General features: G+C 45.6%; 1 protein-coding gene across 2 annotated transcripts in view; it reads left to right on the forward strand.

Moving 5' to 3' along the window:
• Positions 1–21,001, forward strand: part of MEP1B (meprin A subunit beta) — a 318,018-nt gene that overhangs the window by 119,689 nt on the left and 177,328 nt on the right. For both annotated transcript variants that reach the window (XM_086965693.1, XM_086965692.1), the window contains 2 exons: positions 7,637–7,687; positions 7,798–7,841. Coding sequence is in view for 1 of the 2 variants with exons in the window: in XM_086965692.1 (XP_086821818.1) it covers positions 7,637–7,687; positions 7,798–7,841 (95 nt within the window). In the remaining variant the exon portion in view is untranslated. The remainder of the gene's footprint in view (positions 1–7,636; positions 7,688–7,797; positions 7,842–21,001) is intronic.

Below are 21,001 nucleotides of genomic sequence, written 5' to 3' on the forward strand. Positions count from 1 at the left end.
GCTGGTGGGCAGATGGCGACGTGGGTACAGTCTATGCAGCCGAGGACATGGGGAAAATGGGCTACATTATAAAATTGTAGTTTAGTGCGGTCCAATTCCTGTTGGCTCGTGGGAAATGTGATGTGCAGGTGGAGCTGGCTGAGCATGGCGTCAACAAAAGTGTGGAGGCAGCGTGACATGGTGGGCTAGGATATCCCCCCAGCAGCGGCTACTATGCCCTGGAAACTGCCGGAGGCCAGGAGGTGCAGGCTGCACAATACCTGCACATGTGTGGGCACAGAATTGTTTCGCCTTGTTGGGTGCTGCATGATGGGGTCGAGTTCTTGTATCAGCCAGGTGATCATTTCCCCATTCAGCCTGTATTTTGCATAAATCTGTTCTCTGGTTTGGCCCAGCAAGGTGACCCGCTGCCGGTAAATCCTTGCCTGCCTCATGCGTCTCCTCCGTGCTGCTCGCTGTAGCCTTCGCCGCCTCACCACCATGTACATCCCAGGCATTGTGGAACGCCTAATGCTGCTGCTGAATGTCCTTATGTGTGATTGGTCAGGCCTGGACCTGTTGGTGATTGGCTAACAGTTTTTCAAATTTTGCTTCATCTTTTCTTTTATGGTTACCACCTGCTTTGAGTTGTCCTTAAATTGCGCCGCGCAAACGTGCGATTTTGCGCTTTTTCGCTAATGTATTTCTTTCATGAATGCCGATTGAGACAATATTGCGTTTCGCTAATCATTTCGCAGATTCCCTGGTTGGTCGCTATTTCCGTATTGCTAATGCTCGACTTCCCGGAGTCTGCGACTATTTCTGCGTAATCGCTATTCCAATTGCTATTATTTTTTAGCGATTTCGCTATTTCGTACTTGAATGCCGATTCCGTGTTTTGCACCCGCAATTGCGTTTTCGCAGCCATTGCGGGCGCTATTTCGCTTCATGAATCAGGCTGTATCTCTTTTATGATTGGATAGTGTGATAGTCACTTGGATGCTGCCTTGATTATTATCATCATCTATTCTTCAATTGCAGCTTTCGTGGGAGTATATCTCTGTTTGGTTTTGACAGAGCCCAGCGTGATGCTTCAAAAGTTTACTCCCAAAGGAACGTTTCATTTCGGTCTCCTGTGGCTGTACTAGTTTAATCCCTTCCTTCAAAAAATGTTCTTCTGCTTTCATCAAAGTCATTTTCACAATCTCAGAACAGAGTAACACCATCTCCACCTCTTTACCTTCCTTGCTTGAGACAAAACCTACTTGCTTTAGGTCATCTGAGGATATTTTTCATAGGCTCAGGCACTTAGCATGGGAAAACGGATTTAACAGAGACATCTTACTCATTCTTTCCCCATTTTATTTGGTTTAAAGGGTTCCAGATATACCCACAGATTACTGTTCTCCTGATATAGATGCCTGATGAAGTTACCCTTTTTTCTCCTCTTATTAACTTCTCCCCCTCTCAAGAGGCGGCTCTCTATTCTCCTCAGCCTGGGACCAACCACCAACGTCTCTCATTCCCATCTACTAGAGGGATTCCTGTCCGCTTGATCAGCTACTGGTCTTGTTTTATGAACTGCTAAGTTCTTTTGTGGCTGATTCACACACTTCTGCATATTTGGCAATACTCCCCCTTTGCATATCAGCCTCTTTCTCCTTTATCTTCCTAGATAATCTGAATGTATTACCCATATTACTTGTCCTGACACTGTACTTCTTTCTTACTGAGAATCGCCCAATCCCCCTTCTCTTCGGCTTGCCTGTTTACCGTTTATCTTTATACACTCTCTACCAAGAGGAGGCATAGCTCTTATACTCTGCAGGCTTTTTTACAAGCCCCTTGCGCCACTTTTGCGTCATTTTTAACATGGGAAACTTGACATATGGGTGGCGCAAGGGGCTTGTAAATTAGCCCCTCCATGCCTCCCTATTGCCTGATCAGCATTGGACATTTTGAAATATAAACTCACTGGTGCCCATCACCTCCCTGGGTGAGATCTTCTCCCGTTTTGATTTCATTGCATACTGCTTTAACCTAGGGGTCTAATATCGGCCTAACTAAGGCAGGGATTAGAGCCTAGATGTAGGTAATTCTATTTTACCACTTCTTAAATACCGAATTTTACCGATTCGGTATTTAAGAAGTGGTAAAATAGAGGGGGGGGGATGTAGGTATTACAGATTCTGTAAATACAGAATCGTTAAGATTCGATATTTACCGATTCTGTAAATACCGATTCGGTAATGCCCATTGATTCCTATGGGCATTGAAGCCCATAGGAATCAATGGGCATTACCGAATCGGTATTTACCGATTCGGTAAATACCGATTTCAGCAAGGGTGCAGGGGGTGTCACTTTGACACCCTCTAGCACCCCAAATACAGCCATGTGTGCCATGTGGCACACAGACATGCCCTAAGGGCATGTCTGTCTGACACATGGCATAGGTGTGCATGCCCACATGCGCATGCACACCAGGATTCGCTATTTTACCACCCAATTGTATTGGGTGGTAAAATACCGAATCTTAAAGGCCTTTGGGACTCAGAAGAGTCCCACCTACATCTGGGTTTTACCGAATCGGTAAAATTACCGATTCGGTATTTTACAGAATCGGTAAATTTACAGATTCGGTAAATTTACCGAATCTGTAAAATTATGCCCCTACATCCCAATCACCAAATACTGGTCGGTAAAGGCCGAATTCGGCCGTTACCGACCGGTATTTGGGCTCCTACATCTGGCCCATAGTTATTTATTTGTTTTAACTTTGCTGCCATACCCTGCAAGAAAAAGTCCTTTATTTTACCAATTCATTGTTTGCCGTTATCGCCTCCTGAACTCCTTGCTGAGTTTTCTGCATTAGAATCTTTACGTCCAGCACTGAGGCTATAGGGGAAGCTAACATTTCAAATCCCAAGGAGGACTATAGGAAGTTGCCTCGTTTGGTACTCACCCCCAATTAGCTTACAGTAATCAAGAGATCTTTAATACTATATGATGAAAGGCCACCATTGCCTTCTAGGGAGTCAAAAAGCTCAGAGTCCGATTCAACCCTATCCTTTCTCTTGTAAAATCTTCCACCACAAACAGAGTGAGCTGGGGAGATGACATCTCGGCTCGGGAGGGGCCTTATCGCCTGCTACTGAGTCACATTTCTTCAAACGGTCCTGATCCTGTCCAAGCTCAGGTGCTTGACTGCTCTGCTCCTCTACATTTGCGCTTCTACTTCTCCCTTCTGCCTTTCCTTGCATCTTGGGTTTTAGGTTCCTTTTAATGATGTCTCCCCACAAAGTCTTTCATTGATTTTTTTTTGGGGGGTTCTTTCAGATTCTTCAAGTTCCTCTTTGGGGGCAATCTATGGCCCTTTCTCTCTCTAGACATTTGCCTTCTCTTCCACTGTACTTTCCGTCAGTGCATAGGGAGATCAACCTGCTCCCCAGCCCGCCCTCTTTTTGGAGGCATTGCTCCCAATCCCGGCTGAATTGCCTTCACCTGACTTGCCTTTAATAGGGTTAAACAGGATTATATTGGGCTGGACTGGAATGGCCTCATCCGAGGTAGCAGGTTCCACAGCCGCCACCTTCTGGGACTATTTTACCAATTGTTCTGTCTCATCCAGAGACCCCAAGAGGTGCAAAAGTCACAAGTTTCAAAGAGAAGAGCACTCCACTCACCTCCACCCTACACATCTGAGCGCAAACGCAACCATCTCTTTGCTACTCCGCTGCTTCTGCCACCACCTGATACTGCTTTCCTGATAGGTTTAGGTTACTCACACAGGTGTCTGGTCCTCTCCACAGGTTAGCCTGCCTCTGCCCTGTCGCACATCCCGCTCACCTCAGCCAATCCTCTACCACCAGGATCCACCAATGAGTCCGCCCAGCGAGTGCACCGCAGAAAAACCAAACCCAGACAAGGACCCAGGCTAGGCAGCCGACGTCCAGCCACCGGCACTGAACATCCCTCTGCAATGCAGGCCGGGATGGCAGGAAAGCAGGGGGGCATGGCAACGGGCCCTATGGAGCACAATTATGCACTGAAGATGCAGCCACAGGGAGGAATCTGGCGAGTCTTCACAGCTGTAGCCTAAGATACAGTCTCAACTTCCTTATTCAGTGTACCCTTCCTACCCCTGAAACTTACAATTGTTTTTACTTAACAGGTATATTTCAAATCTTGACTTATTTTCTTTTATTGCATTCTGTTTCCCATTAAGGATCAAATTATATCAAACTACAAGGTTGTGTTTGCACTGGCATGAAGGGCATCTTTCTTTGAAACCATACCCACCAAGTTAGATTGTTCCTTTCAAAATCTGCCAACATCAGTCGGTTTTCCCAAGGTTTGTCCATGTAACCCAAGTGCTTTAATGCCTACATGACAGTGCTTACCGTCATTCACATACCCTGAATATGGGTTTGCACAAGTATAACATTTACAAAATTAGAAGATCATTCTAGAATCATTCTAGGAACCTGCATAATGTATCTTTATGCTCATTTCTGGAGCATCACTGGTGGCAGAAAACATGGCTCTGTTTGAATGGTGAAAAAACTGCAATTCTGCATAAATCAACACAGCTCCATTGCTGGCATATGTTGGCATGTGCCACTAGGGACCCATACCCAAATAGGAAAAGTCTGGATCCTGGGTGTGGGTCTCTCCTTCAATGTGCAAAGTAATTATGCTTCTGAATTCACCTTCTTCCCCTTACACCTGCTTCTAAATACCCTACCAGTCCTTTACCTTGCTCAAAAATCGTTATAATCCTTGTGACAATTATATATCAACTGGACTGTTGCAACAGTGTCTCCCAAACAGCCCTTTTACAAATATACATCAAGCCCAGAACCAGGCGGTTAGCCACCTCTTTGGTCTGAAACGCCATTACCTCAGTACGCAGGCACTGCAATCCCTCCTCTGTCTCCCTATTAAAGTGAAGATGGTTTTTCAAAGCCCTCTGCATTGTTCATAAACTGCTACATGGCTGCTCGACCTACTGATTCTCCGAGATGATGGGGCCCTGCCATCCAGCCAGCTGCCTGGGATCTTACACTATAAACCCACATCCACACATACAACATCCTGCAAGAAATGTTGGGGCAGCTCCCGTCACGTGGAGAGTTCCTTACTGTGGAACTCTCCAACTGTGCATTTAAAACTTGGAAATGAATTTCTTAAATTCAGAAAGTCCCTAAAACATTCTTTCTCGAACCAGCACCTGGGTAGTTGTGTTTCACTGTGATTAATCAAACGCCCACTACCACATAAAAGGTTCTGCCCACCTCCCCCCAAACAGACCCAAGACCAGGTAGTGCTTTCCATATTCCAGGCATCTAAGGACATCTCTGATTCGTCTAAGACTCCATCACCACACCTTATCACCAGTATTCAGCATCCTTTCAATGATGCCCACCAGCTTTCAAGACTGTGACTCTTGTGTTATTTCTAGCCATACCCAAAGAAAAATATCATACTATACTTTGTCAAAAAAATATTTAAAAATCCAACAAATACTTCCACAAATGATATATTGAAACCAAACGATGGTAGTGCAAGTGTTCTTCATATTGTTACATTGAAGGAATTGGCTCCTTTACCTCAAACATAGTAGTTCAAAGTTCACTTCATGTTTTTGTGGAGACCCCTAACTTTTCACTTCTTTTGGCAGACTGCTGAGTGGAATCTGCACAAAGAAATGTATTATGACTTGCTAAACAGCTCACTCCTATACTGTCTTACACGATCTTAAAATATGAAAGATGAGACGGGGAAACTGTGGCGAAGAAACTCCCCAATCTAGCAGCTTAAGTGGAGGCTACCACTCGACCTGATGGAAATGGGTCCAACTTAAAGTTTAATAAGTTAACACATTTAAGGAATACCTGCAAACGAAGGCTGGGGGTATTCTGCTGGCATGCACAGTGAAAAATACACAGAAAGAGAATTAGTTAAAATAGGAGATACAAAACAGTGAGAAGGAAAAACAGAGAAAATATGAACATCAGAGGCAAAGTCAAGAAAGGAAAAGTAAGGATAACAGAAAAGACGGCCAGAGCTGTCCACTGTTGAACTAAGGAGCCAGGCTTGTGTCTCTGCGCACGTTCAACATCATGAGATTCTGGGCAAATCACATAACCTCCTCCTGCATAAAAAAGTGAAAGCGACCTTGCATAAGTATGCTGTGCTTCCTTGGCAGGCACTCTCTGAACACTGCTTGGTTAATGTACATACACATGGTGCAAAATGCACCAATAAACAAGAAGCCTCAATACAATGGACCAATGAAGAGCCTGCTCTGCTTCACTGAGCAGGATGCCTATTGTGATATGTTACAAGGCCTAAGGTAGTGCAGTATGCCTAGGATCCGAAGTTAGATGCTAGTTTACCTTCGTTATTTTAACATGTATTGAGGAATCATAGTAAATATGTTACACATCTTTAAGAGAAGATGGCTGTAAACATCCACGTCTCCTAGCGCTAAACTATGTCCATTTACCGTACACAATATGATTCCGGTTTAGATTGTGCACACTATTCTGATGTACTGTCTGGCCTGGTTCTTTTACCAACACCTGTAACAAAATATTTGGAAACTTGTGCTTTCATGTTAATGGGAAATCCCACATTTACTTTGTATTGTAAGTGAGAAAACAATTATTTTAATAATAATACATTTCATCTGGATGCTCAAATATAGTTCAGGCACTGGCCCTTACATTTGCACTGTGCATCATTTGTGAAGAGCACGAGTGGACGTAAAGCGCAATCTCTCACTCAGTATGGGGCATATTAACAAGAACTTGTGATAAACATTGCAAAGCGCGCCTAGCGCTATTTCTTCGATCGCCAGCTATCGCTCGATTTCAACGCCGAGATAGCGCATTATTATCAAGGCTTACCTCTGAGGCGATATGAAATCCTGCAATGGCGGAGAAAAGCGCCAGTAGCGCCTGAAAACAAGAGTGAAATTGGAGGAGATAAGGAGATCCTTGCTGATATGCCCCAGTGACCTTAACCCTACAATCCACCTCCCATTATATAGATGGCTTAGTTGACTTTCAAGCAGGTGTTAAGATCCTGCGGTAACGGGGCTTAGCGCGATTAATCTTGTCGCTAAGCAGGTCTGCTGCAAGCTTGTTAATAAAGCGAAGCCTTGTTAGTGTACCTTTCCATGAAGTTTTGCTCCGGAACGCTTACTTTGCATGTCATTAGCGATGCCATTCAGAGCGATTAGAAAACGATAGCAAACTCATGGAAAATAGCGCTAACAAGGCTTAGCGCGAGCTTGTTGATAGTGCGATGTGAATATCGCCGCTTTTTTGGCTTTTAAAGCCAGGAAAGCGGCGATACGACCCTTGATGATATGCCCCTAAGTATTCTTGAACTTGGACCCATTTCAATAAAGAGAATTTTAGCAACACCTAATTCAGCAGACCACCTATGGTCAACCCATCGACTTTGCCCCTGTCCTGCATGGGTATATTTCAACTTTAGCCATTTGCCTGCAGACTAAAGTGGTGCAGCCAGCTCACATATTTTCCATACACGAAGTTTTCGTATTGGTTTTGGATCTTTTTGTACATGAATCTATTTCAAACCTCAAGGCCAAAACAAGAATTCTGACATATCCTTTTCTCTTTGCAGAAATCGACGTCGACAATGGAAAGGAAAAGGACATTTTTGACATCAATGCAGGTTCTTGTCTTTCTTTGATTACTTTTCCACATGTAAAACACCTCTTCTTTGAGTAACAGTGAAAAACAGATACAGTTGACTATAGTAAATCATTTCGTCTTTCTCTTTAGCAAACGGATTGGATCTTTTTGAAGGGGACATCCTTCTTGATGAGGTGAGTTCAACCATGCAAAGAGCAGACTCATCACACCCTTGAAGAGGAGAGCCTCCATTGGATGAGTACACATGACTTATTTCAGCTTGAAATATTTTTCATGAAAGATGGTACATTGAAATCGGCTTGCGGTTTACTATAACTAGCTTGTAAACTTATTTTTTGAAAATACTATATTAGAAGATATTCTAGTTCATACTGAATATGTATGGGGAGCATGATGGCTAAATGTAATTTATTGGAACTGGTCATCTATGTTTTAGCTTTCAAGAGTAGTCCTGTTTGGCCATAAGATTTAAGGGATGTTCCATTAGTGGCGGAGAGGGTGGGGTATCCATAAGTCAAACGAGGTAGTTCTAGAAATATTTTCTTAGCTAGCATGATTACCTTTTAGTAAGCACACAAGCCAAGTGGCAAATAGTCCAAAAACACAATGAGGCTAAAATGTCATTAAATAAAAGAAAGTATGTGATCCAGCCTGATATTAACATATTTTATGTAAAGGAAAGTGGAATATTTGTAGTGGTAAATAGTAATCTAACACTGGCAAAAGGCCACTAATGCAATATGAGTTTCAGTATAAGTCTTAGAAAACTTTTCCCATGCTCAACTCTTGGTAGCTTGGCAGCAAGCAGACAGGCTTACCTTCAAAGACAGGTATGTAAAGCATTTAAAAACACCAATTCAGTAAATATTTAAGAGACAACATACATTAAAAATTCAACACCAATTTATAAAAATTGGAAATATTTTTATCTTTATAATGACACCAAAACAGAAAGAAATCCAATGTAGAGAATCAGAGATATGATCTTTTAAAGATTTAGCACTATATGACACACTGAAACATGGGCCAGATGTAGGAGGCCATTTACCGACCGGTAACGGGCGATTTCGTCTGTTACCGACCGGTAAGTGGGTATTTGTGATGTAGGTGACCAATTTTACCGATTCAGTAAATTTACCGAATCGGTAAATTTACCGAATCGGTAAAATACAGAATCAGTATTTTTACCGATTCGGTAACTGCCAGATGTAGGTGGGACTCTTCTGAGTCCCAAAGGCCTTACAGATTCGGTATTTTACCACCCAATCCAATTGGGTGGTAAAATACCGAATCCAGGTGTGCATGCCTATGTGTGCATGCACACCTATGCCATGTGACAGACAGACATGCCCTTAGGGCATGTCTGTGTGCCACATGGCACACATGCCTGTATTCGGGGTGCTAGAGGGTGTCAAAGTGACACCCCCAGCACCCTTGCAGGATTCGGTATTTACCGAATCGGTAAATACCGATTCGGTAATGCCCATTGATTCCTATGGGCTTCAAGGCCCATAGGAATTAATGGGCATTACCGAATCGGTATTTACCGATTCGGTAAATACCGATTTTTACAGATTTGGTCATTCAATTACCGAATTTACCTAAATCTCCCTCCTTCAATTTTACCGATTCATAAATACCGAATCGGTAAAATTCGGTATTTATGAGTTTGTAAAAAATACTTACCTACATCTGGCCCTATAGCTCCCATTGGAACATCTGGTCGCGCTAGACCAGGACAAAGTCAAAGTTTTATGGAACTTGTCTTCCCAGGATCCCTTGAAGGTTTCACCCAGTCCGGATTGCCTTTCGATTAGCACCTGGTCAAACCTATGGAAGTCAGACCTCCAGAGCTTTCAAACGGGACTAACCAAGGATCCAGGCCAGCTCGCAGTTGAAGATGAGCGGCTTGGCTCTCGTGTTTGGCCCTGATCACCTTTTCTACATTCAGACTTTTACAGGGCTTTTTCTCCCGGGGTCCCTCAATGCTCTTTACCAGGCTGGAATCGGTGAGGGGTCACAGGCTTGGGTTTCTACCACATCCTGGACAAACTCTGGAAGTCAGACCTTCAGAGATTTTCAGCAGAATGAACATTGATGGCAGGCCAGCTCACGGTTGAGGGTCGCCGGCTTTGCTGGCCAGGTCTAGTCAGTCCACTTAAGGTGGTTTTTTTCTAAGTTACTCCAAAGTTCTTCAAACTTCTGGAACTTCTTCCTGAAGTTCCTTTGTGGGTCCCAAAGTGTCCAAAACCTACTCAAAGGGTCTGGAAGCTCCAAGATGGTCTTTGAAACCTTGGGACTTCAATTCCCAGAATCCACTTGCACAAAACTATAACAAATCCACTGGTAGTACTCCAGGCTGGGGATTCTAGGTGAAGGTCTAGGTGAGAGGTGAGCTCTGTTAACCTGTAGCTTGTTGTAAGTAAGTAAGTAAGTAAGTAAGTAAGTAGATCATTTATTGTTTGGTTAATAAAAACCTTGACATTTTTCTCATCAAAAACACATACCAGAGCAAAATTCGTGATAAAAAAAGTTGAAGAGCATATCTTTAAAAAAATCCTTCCTTGTGTCAAGATAGTCAAAACAGTGATCAGTAGTTGTTGTCCTATACAGGTCGTAGACAAAGTTTTTGATCTTAAGATCAGACATGAATTATTCCTTGAGCTAATTTAGATGTAAAATGTTTAGATGAATCAACCATATGTGCAGGATTTTAGAAGTATGTTCAGTATAGATGACAAGACACTTAGGTCCTGGGATGATAGACTGAAACCCTGGGTGCTTGCTAGCTTTGGTTGTCCAACAATATTCAGTCTTGCATAGCCACTTAGAAAGTGCGTCCTCTAAGGGCTGGTGCGGTGTGCAAATTATACCAAGGTATGTGCAGGGTCAATTCTTATTCTAGACACTTTTCGAAGAGTTTACTATTTCTGTCACGTAAAGGTCTTGCTGCAAGTAATAAAAGAAGAACCAAAATGAATCACTGGATTTGATAAATTGGTATCACAATTAATCACAAAGTTTAAGATTGTGTTTTGCCTAATGAAAAATAGAGAGGGAGATAGGGATCAAGGGAACATATTCCAATAATTAAAAAAGTCAATGTTTGTGACACTGTAGTAAAAGGTGACTGTGCAATGCTCGGTAAATCGGTAAACAGTGGGGTTGTGTGTTCCTGTTGGGTGTTGTGCTCCAGCTTATGCCTTCCACATAACGGTTGGCCTTAGTGTTTAGTTCACTGAGAAGCTGCACTGTTCTTTTGACTTTGATATTAGAGATTGCTAGTTGCTTACTGCCAGAGCTTTTTCCCCTGCAGCTTCCATAAATCGTACAAAGGGACACGACAACTATACGTTTCCACCTCCGAGGCATGCCTTCACGGATTGTCTGCAGGATCTTTTTTTTTTTTGTATATTTTATTAGCATTTTCAACTGTAAACACAGTACATTCTGCACAATATGTACATATGTACATCGCATGGTATAAGACACATTTTCGGAGTCAGCATTTATTCAAAAAAGCGTATGCTGGACCTTAAGTATCAGTCCTCTGGCATCCCCTGACGATGTGCATTCCCAGCAGTTGTGTCTATAACATTACATAACAGCTAAAAAAACTTTTGCAGTAATTAAACAGTAGCCAATAATGTCCCCCCTCCTTACCCTTCCTTCAGAACCATACCAATCCAGTATTTTTTGTGACTACTATTAGTCTAACATGAGGTTTTTGTTATTCAGGTGTCGGGTGTGTCTGTCCAGGTTTCCACCGGAATTATCCCCTGGGTGCCATCCCTCACTTGAGAGTGTTGTATAGGGTGACTCTGATCATCATGCAAATCCGATATCATGGACACCCAGGCTAATCTATTGTTCTCTGCTTTTTCATCTGTCCTTTCAAATCGCATCTGGAACAACTCCGCCGTTGCCCACTGATTTATATGTCGTGACCAGTCTTATTGTTTCGGGGGTCTTGGTTGCATCCAGGCAATTACTACCCATCTTTTGGCTAACACTAGTCCCAGACTTACAAAGCGCCTGCTCAGTATTTTTTTTTTTAGGAGTTGGCAGTAGGCCCAGTAGCACTCCCCTAAAATCCTGTGTAATAGTCCAGTCCGTGGCCCATCCCAATCTTCCTAGAACTTCCTCCCAGTAAAACTGCAATGTGGGGCAGGTCCAGAACATGTGGATGAATTCCGCCCCCTGTGTGTGGCATCTAGGGCAGCAAACCTCCTGAACCAGGTATATTGCATGTAACGTATGGGAGGTTAAATATACCTGGTGTATGACATTGTAGTGTAGTAATTTAAAACGAGCATTTGTGCTAACAGAGTTCAAGACTAGCTGTAATAAATTTACATACCTCCCCATGTATCTTCCGCCATTCTGCCTTCGATAGTGGCTCTTCCAGGGCATCATCCCATTTCTGCTGCAGATGCAGCGACTCTCTCAGGAGATCATCTCTTAAGTCTCAATATAAGTGCAAAACCATTCGCACCCCCTGTACCATTTCTAGCATACTTTTAAGGATGCTAGTAACGGGTGGCTTATCTGGAAAAGACTGCCAAAGCTCTTGTGCGACCCTTGATATTTTAACATATTGTATAAATTGGCCTGGACCTAGGTCAAATTCAGTTTGTGCCTCTACATCAGTCAGGAAGCGGCCATTAGTATAGAGGTCTTCCATCAGTAGACAGCCCCCCTCCCTCCAGCGACTAACCGACATAGAGTCCGCTATTGCTGCAAATGGACGGATCGCCCATAAAGGCATGTCTGGTGCATATTAGGCATGGCGGACTATCCTACGTAACGCCTGCTCCCAAACGGTTGCCACATGTCGTATTATATAGGGGTAATTGTCAGGGATCGAAGATCCCAATAATTAATAATGGGGTCAGCGACTCTCCTCAATATGTTCCGGCCAACAGATTTTTCTCTCAGTTATCTTCATCGTCTAACCAGTGAACTGCATATAATTGAGACACCATATAGTACATGTCTAGCCGCTGGACTTCTAAGCCACCTCCCTCCCATGTCCTTTGTAATGTTGCTAGTTGGACTCTTCTTCGTGTTCTCCCCCACAGGAGAGTGCCAGTTCGGGTTTCCAGGGTGATACAACATGATCTCGGTATCACATAAAAAGAGTCTTGTAGGATATATAGACACCGTGGGAGAATAGTCATTTTCACAATTGCTATAGGTCCCATGAGCAATAGGGGTAGATCAGCCCAGGAGCGTACCGAGCCCCTCAGCACCTCCAGGAAACGTCCCATATTGGCTGCATAAAAGGTGTCCGCAGAATAAGCCAGCATATTCCCAAATATCTTTCCCCTTCCGCGGCCCAAGGGAGGTCTATAGTTGATCATAATTCCGGTTGGCATGTGTCTATCCTAGCTAGCAATATCACCCCCGACATTCCGCGATTAATACGCAGCCCTGAGATGTCTCCAAATTGCCTCAGTTTGCGTAAAAGCACCGGGATGGATGTTCCTGACTGAGCAGAAATGGCAGTGTATTGTCTGCATATAGCGAAATCACATGGTTGGTGTTACCTAATTGTATCCCCCAATTGTCCATGACTGTCCGTATGCGAACTGCCAGTGGTTCGAGGGCGTTCGTCAAAAATTGGGGCGAAGCGGGCATCTCTGCATTTGTAAGCAGTTGTACTCATTTATGGTCCCGCTCTCCAAAACCCATGCCCTTCAGGACCTGCCACTTGTAAGGCCACTCCACAGAGTCGAATGCCTGCTCAATATCAAGGGATACTACCACACTATAAGAGTCCGCTAGGCAGGGGGCATGCCAGACATGTGCCAGTCATCGTAAATTATATGTAGTATTCCATCCAGGGATAAACCCCACCTGGTCCGTGTGAATCAAATGTCTCATATAAGGAAGGAGGCGGTTAGCCATAATACCACTCAATATTTTGGCATCTATATTCAACAAAGAGATGGGTCTGTAAGAGCTTGGCAAGTTAGGATCTTTATCCTTTTTGGGAATCATAGCTACTAGTGCTTCGCTCATAGTGGGTGGGCAGAAGCCTGTCTGCAATGCCTCTTTGTTAGCTGTGAGTAGTCTATCCAGTAAGAACAGCCTGAAACTCTTATAAAACTCAGCGGGGAGTCCATCCGATCCAGGACTCTTCACCAGTTTAAGGAGCCCGACAGCCCCAAGAACTTCTTCCTTAGTGATTGGAGAGCCCAGCGCCTCCTGCTCGTCTTTAGTGACAGAGGGCAATTGTACCGCATCTAAATATTCTGTCAAGTGGCTCAGCACCGGGTCTACACGGTTAGTATAGCCGTTTTCTAAATGCACTGCTAGGGTGTCTGCTATGATCCTCTGAGTGTAGTCTAGTGTTCCGTCTGCAGTTCGTATCTACAGTATAGGAGTGGTTGGTGTCTCCTGCTTTACAAGGCGTGCTAACAAGGCCCCAGTTTTATCCCCCTCCCTGTAGAGTTGCAGTCGATATGTTGTATAGACATATTTCTTCAGTTTGCGGTGGTCCGTCATGAGTGCTTCCTTAACGTCAGTCCACCTTTTCAGTTTCTGGGGGTCTATACTTAGTTCCGTCTGTAGTTTCCCCAGCCTAGATTTGTGGAGAGCAACATCTTTTTCAAATTGGGTCCGCACTCCATAAGCAGTTTTTAGATAAACGCCTCTGACAACAACCTTCATAGCTTCCCATTCTGTAGCTCCGCTGGAGGCTGTTTCCCGATTTTCTCGGAAATAATTACTCAATTCTGCCGATACTGTGGCCAAAAAGGGAGAATCAGTTAACGCCTCACTTTTCAATCGCCAGAGTTGTATCTGAGATCTGACCCTGTTAGACCCCATTGGGGAATGGTCCAGCGGGTATCTCGTTTGATACTTTATAACTCCAACCAGATGACCCAGATCAGAGGATAAGAACCAGTAGTCTAGTCTGCTGGAAGTGCCGGTAGCAGGAGAACAGCAGGAAACCTGTCTCTTGAGGGGGAAGCGTTCTCCCCATACATCTCGGAGTTGTAATCCCTGCAATATTTGTTGGTGCGCCAGTGTCATCTTTGGTTTTGTGTGCTTTTTAGGGGGCTTCCTATCCAGCGTACCATCCAGCACACAGTTAAAGTCCCCCGTCAACTGTATTGGAACCCCAAGATATGGAGAAGCCGCTTCTAAGAGATCACTAAAAAAGGAAGAGCTGTCATAGTTCGGGGCATACACATTACTGATACAAATTTCGGAGCCATCAAGTCTCCCAAGCAGTATACCATACCGGCCATCCATATCAATCACATAATGTAAGTGTTGGAACGGGACTCCCGGTGCTACCTATATGAGGGCATCCCTTGCAAACCCGGAATAAGAGGTGGCATAAACCTAGCCTCTCCACCTTTTCTTCAGACATTTTATGGAATCACCCCAGATATAAAGACACGCCACCAACACCTTGTATCTCTACAGGTAAGCAATTATTCATCAAATGCAGCAATACCGCATACATTCCAGGTAAGTAATTTAGCCATAGTGGATGCCAAAGCATTGCCCCTTCAACACTCCTCCCGGAAGAATCCCACCTATCTCTCAAGACAATAAGCGGTGTCTCCTGGTCATGCAACATCTGGCAGTTCACAAAGTACTCCACATGAAGGAAGGCCCGATCCCAATAGAGAACTACCCCAACAACCCCCCTCCCCTTGGGCACTATCACATTTCCCTCCCTGGAAAACCCACGTTCAGTGAGGGCATGTAGACAACGCCCCAATGCCCTATAGTATATCACTGCAAATTCAAGCTAAAATAACTATAGTGCAATCATTAGTGGAGAAGTGTGGCTCAATGGTTGGAGCGGCAGACCCTGATGCAGAGGTCTGGCCCGGGACCAGGGTTCAATTCCCCGCCTTGGCGGGTCTTGGGCTCAAAATTCCACGGACCTGATAATTCTCGCCTCAGTGCCTATTCCAATCATGGAGTCCCACTCTGCAACTCTGGGCAATAGCTTCCTTAATCTCCACAACAGCCCCCACAACGCTAAGGATGCCTGGCCTCCACCTTGGGGGTGCCCAGGAGTGGATGCCTCACAGGGAAAGCCAGGATGGGTTCCACAGCGGTATACGTACAAGCGCCTTGAGACCCTTGCAGGTGAGTAGAGCGCTATACAAGTATCAATTTACATTTTTCAATTTACATGTGTGTTCCCGGCCACCCCAGCCCGTTCCACAGAAGTGAGTGGCAAGCTGCTGAGGTGTGAGGCCAAACCTCCAACTCCATCAGCAGGTTCCAGTCACTAGGGGGGCATACCCCGTCATAGAAAGCATTGTGTATGGAAAGAAAAGTCAGTGCATCAATTATTCAGTACACCTCAAACCCCCACAGTAGGTTGATCTTACTGATCAGTAGTGTCTGCTCACAAATCGTAGCAATTTTCCCAACTACAGAACTATTTTAGGCATCAGTGTCCTCACTGGCGTCATTGTTCATTAGGCGTCCTGGAGATTGAAGCCCTCGAGTCCGGAACAACCTCTGAGGCCTGAAGTGTGCCGTCCGAGCAGACGGTTATTGCGCTAGGTTTACGAAGTCCAGTGGCCTCCTGAGAGTGTTTCTGCAGTCGTCGGCTCCTAGACCGATCACAAGGACCAGGCTTGCTAGGTTTGATCGTGGAGGGAACCAAACATGGTCCCGGAAACTGCTTGCATCCAACCAGTCGGCCGCCTCTCCTGCTGTAAAGAAAAACAGAGCCTTTCCGCTGCGCTCCACTCTTAGTTTGGCTGGATAGAAAAGGCTATATTCAAGATGTAAGTCACGTAAGCGTCGCTTCACAGCCAAAAAAGAGCATCTTTGTTCTTGTACCCATTGGGTATAATCAGGGTATATCGCAATTTGATGTCCCACAAAAAAAAGCTGTCTCTTCGCACACGCTAATTGCAGTAGGGGATCTCTGTCCAGGAAATTAAGAAAACGGCCTATGATGGCTCTGGGAGGCGCCCCTAGCTTTGGAGGAGGCACAAGTGCCCTATGTGCTCTTGCTATTGTAAAGAATTTCCAAAAGCCCCTCGGTGGCTGAGATCTCCGTCAGCCCTTCTTCGAGACACAGTTCCACAGATGGTCCCTCTGAAAAGGCTTCAGGGAAATCCAAGGAAGCAAAGATTGTTCTTCCTGGAACGTCCTTCTGCGTATTTGGTCCGGTCATCCAGGTGCATTCGTTTTTTCTGGAGGGTAAACACAGTGTCCCAGAGACCGTTTAGGTCCATTTGCATTGTGTCTACTGCTCTTCCTGTGGTCGTAACCCTTTCCGAAATTGTTCTCACGTCACAACAGAGTAGATGAACGTTGATGGCGACCACTTCAATTTTGTTTTTCAATTCACTGCTTGTATTGTGAATAGCTGTGAGTATTTCTGCAATATATGGTCGGTCTTTCGGATGTTGACAGTGGGTCAGCCGTTTCCGTGTGCTGCGGCATCACCAAAGCTCCATGTTCCATATTAAGCGGCTGAGCGTAGTTTGATAATTTGTTGGATAGGGCCGCCTTGCTGCCTTTATCTTTTACCATCATATGAGAGGGTGTACAGGTCAGGGAGACAAAGAGTACAATCTCAGTGCCCTCCTCCATGTTGTGGCTTGGCGGTACACCGCAGGGCAGCAATCACCACCAGTTGGACGTTCTCGTTCCTTAGATCCCCCCAGGCACCACACTGCAGTGCAGCCCAGCCGGTGCAGATCAGTCATAGTAGTACCCCATTACAATATGAAGAGCAGCAACCAGGGTCCCAACAGCAACGTGAATCCTCTGTTTAAGCTCAGTCCCGGACACTACCAGCCCTTGGTGTTAGTCAGTAAAATTACAGTCTGTTCCCGGCAACCCACTCGTTCACATTACCACTGAGTCACTGCACACCAATAAGCCATGTGGGGTGAATTCTCAGGTGCATGAAGCATGCCCCAGTTTCCTTAATGTCAGCCTTCAGCTCCTTGGGCCCCCACCCATCTGGAAGAGCTGCTCGGGCCGGCTCATAGAACATACGTCTCTCATGCAGCATGGGTATCAAGTTGCCAGGCCGCGGACACCTAGGCAGAATGCAGGCTCCACCACACGCCTCGTCGGACCATCAGGCACCGCAAGAACATCACCTCTGCAAAGTGGGGGGCACCACCGGGGTTCCCAGATGCAAATCCAGCCCTGTAGGGCACCAGTCAAAGCGAGCCGAGGCCACCCCCACACTCTGGATGTGGGATCCCATTCAACACAGGCCCCCTCAGGCGCGTAATGCCCGGGGTTCTGCTTCCACTTACCGGCTTGCACACGCTTCTCTCAAGCAGCCGGACTATCTTCGCGGGAAAGCAGCGGCACCACTCCGGTCCTCCAGAGCGGCAGTCCCAGCTAGATGTCCAGCTCTGCAGTCTCCAGACGTCGGATCCCAGCCGCACACGCTGTTCCGGGAAGGACGGGAAAATGGCCGGCGGCTCCAGCAGTTCACTGAACTAGCGTGTAATTCGCCATCACACGCCGTCCTCGGACACAAAAATTGGTATCCTTTATTCAGAGTGGGGATCTCATAGTCTGGTTGCGTTCAAAGTGAAGTTCCTACACCAGGATGCTGATCGGATTTTTGGACCACGGGAGCTCTACTCCGGCACGTCTACTCCGCCATCTTACTTAGCCATGTCCACTTGTCTGCAGGATCTTATCCCCTTGCTTATAAATATGGGCTTCAGTAGCTTGTAGGGAATCCACTCTTTAGTCCTTTTGAAGCAAGCCAGGTCCACAGGGCTGTGGTTCTGCAGATTGTGCAGCAGGCGCAGTCAGAGTTCAGGGTCTGGTTGGTGCAAATCAAACTTTGTAGCATGGATCCTTCTTCTTCCTCTTATTTCAAGCAGCACACCTGAGAGGCACTGCCCCACTCAGATTCTTATTCAGTGTTTTCTGGGGTCACACAAAAGGACACTCCTGTCCAATGAGGTGCAGGATGACATTCCAGAGCATGACCATTTCCTCCAAAGTGTGGCGCAATGGTCTCCCAGAAAGCTCTATTTCTCCAAAATTCAATATGGCTCACACCTCAGCAAAGAGGCAAGAGCTGGCTAAACCAACTTCCAGGATGGCTCATCTGCATATTTTCCCTCCTCCTGGTTTCTGACCATTTGTTCCTTAAGCTTACCATCTGGCTGGGTTCAAAGAGTGGGGGTGTAAATTAAACTGGTTACTCCTGCCTGTCTCCTCCTTCTATTGAAGAATATTGTTTACAACCCTCTCCTCCTTGCTCTGGCATTCCTATGTAGCAGAACCCTCTCCCCCAGAATGGCTCCTTCTCCTTCTCCCCAGGGGCTATTTATCACCTCATCAAAGGAACCTGGCAAATCCACTTAACTCTGACCAATCAGGACAGATCACTGGAAGGCTGAATTTTGGCATACAGACACAAACTTTTTGGCTGTACATTTTAGGATAAATTCAACAATAGTATATTGTTGAATTTATCAATACCATTCTAGTAAGTCCTTGAATTATATTTTTCTGATTCTCCTGGCGGGAATTATAAATAAATAACTTCTTGCCTTGTTATCCTATGTGGCTGGGGATCTTCAATGGGGAAAGTTAACTGGTCAATTTCTCCAACACCAGGGCTTAGAATACATCTTTTATAGGGATCCTGCTAAAAGCTACAGGTCCCCCCACCCCTGGAACACCTATGGGAGATTTTAGGGGTTCTGAATATGTAAAAATATTGCAGATACTCTCTCCACAATGTTCCTAGTACAAACGTCGATTTTGGGAAGCAATTTACTATATTAGGGGAAGTGAAATGTGCAATTTCACTAAAGCCAGGGCATATAAAACCTATAGCATAAGGATCCTCCTTATGAAACACCCCCCCACCACCACTGGAACACCTAAGGGAGACCCTGGGGGTAACTAATATGCCCAAATATTATAGTTTATTAATGTTTAAGTGCCCCAAACACCAAAAGTCGAGTTAGGGCAAAATGTACATGTTAAAAGCAGTCCTGCAACACAGGCTGCTTTTAAACTGATCTCAGGCCTCAGCACTGCACACATGCAAGTGCAGAAAGGGCTGCTGGGACCTAAACTGCCATGTCCTATTATATATTAGGCACTTAAAGGTAGTTTTGATTCCCCTTCCCTATTATGTACTTGGGTCTTATAGAGGAGGTCATGCCAGTCATCGGGGTACCCGAACCCATAGTGTACCCTAGTGTATGTAGGTGTTTTCACTGTATTCTAAGTGTGTTTTCAGCAAAGCACTGGCCCTGGCTAGGCAGAGCCCAGGTTCAGCCAAAATCAGTTACCATCAGTACCAGTCAGCAAAATATGGGGGTGCCCAGGGCACAGGATGACTTTGCAACAATGATTGTAAACTCTTAATTTTGTGCATTATTGAGTGGATCATGGAGTAACTCAAATCATGTTCTGGTGTTGTCAGCAGTATTGGTTGCTTTTGTACATTATGGTGGCAACGTTTTATGCCAATGCCAGCATAAACATGCTAAATCAGTGGTAGAGTGGTTAGAGACAGGCTTAAGCAGCACACAGTAAAATGTGTGTGTGGTGTTTAGAGAACTGGTAGTTTAGTGGTTGTGTTCTTGCAGCAGTAGCTCAGTGGAAGCATAAAGGGTTGGTAAAACACAGTGTGCACACAGTCCTTGCATTTGTTGGTGTGGAGCAGAAATACAAAGTTTGATTTCTGAGGTTGTGGAAAAGCAGCGTAGACATGGAGGACAGGTATGGCCTAAGCATTTGATTGGTCCTACTTGTGCATTGAATTGAATTAAACAATACATGTGGGGGGCGTGGCTAGCAGCCAACGATGGCGGCCGCAGCTTAGGGAGGCTCCCGGGTAAAGGCGGCTTTCTGCAGCAATCCGTACAATTATCCTGATCTACTCCGGCTACAAAGGGTGGACCGGACCCGGAGTCCGTGCAGCGAGCGTCTCCAGAACTTTTTGGGTCGGCGATAGACCGAACAAGCACATTCCCGCTGGCCGGAGACGGAGGAGGAGCCGGGCCTGCACTCGACCGCGAAGCCGCAGTTTGGTCGGGCCCGACCGGAAGCGACCTGAGGCCGGGGCCGGGGGACAGGAAGTGTCTGCTCTCCATCTGCATCACTCCGGAGACCCGCGAACACTCCCCACAGCGACCCAAGCTCAAGAGCACACTTTACAGTTGACCCTCTCCGGGCGTGCAAAATTCTACCGAAGGCGCGGAAGACGTCGCGCACGTTTGGCACAACGCCGCCATTACCCGGCGAAGACGAACGGGAAGGCCGCTGAGCCGCCTCAACAGCAAATACGCTATGTCGCACAGGGGCCCCAAGAACACAACAACCCAGGCCAAGTTGG

Source organism: Lissotriton vulgaris, chromosome 4_1 (genome assembly GCF_964263255.1).
Source record: "Lissotriton vulgaris chromosome 4_1, aLisVul1.2, whole genome shotgun sequence".
NCBI classification, from domain to species: Eukaryota; Metazoa; Chordata; class Amphibia; order Caudata; family Salamandridae; genus Lissotriton; species Lissotriton vulgaris.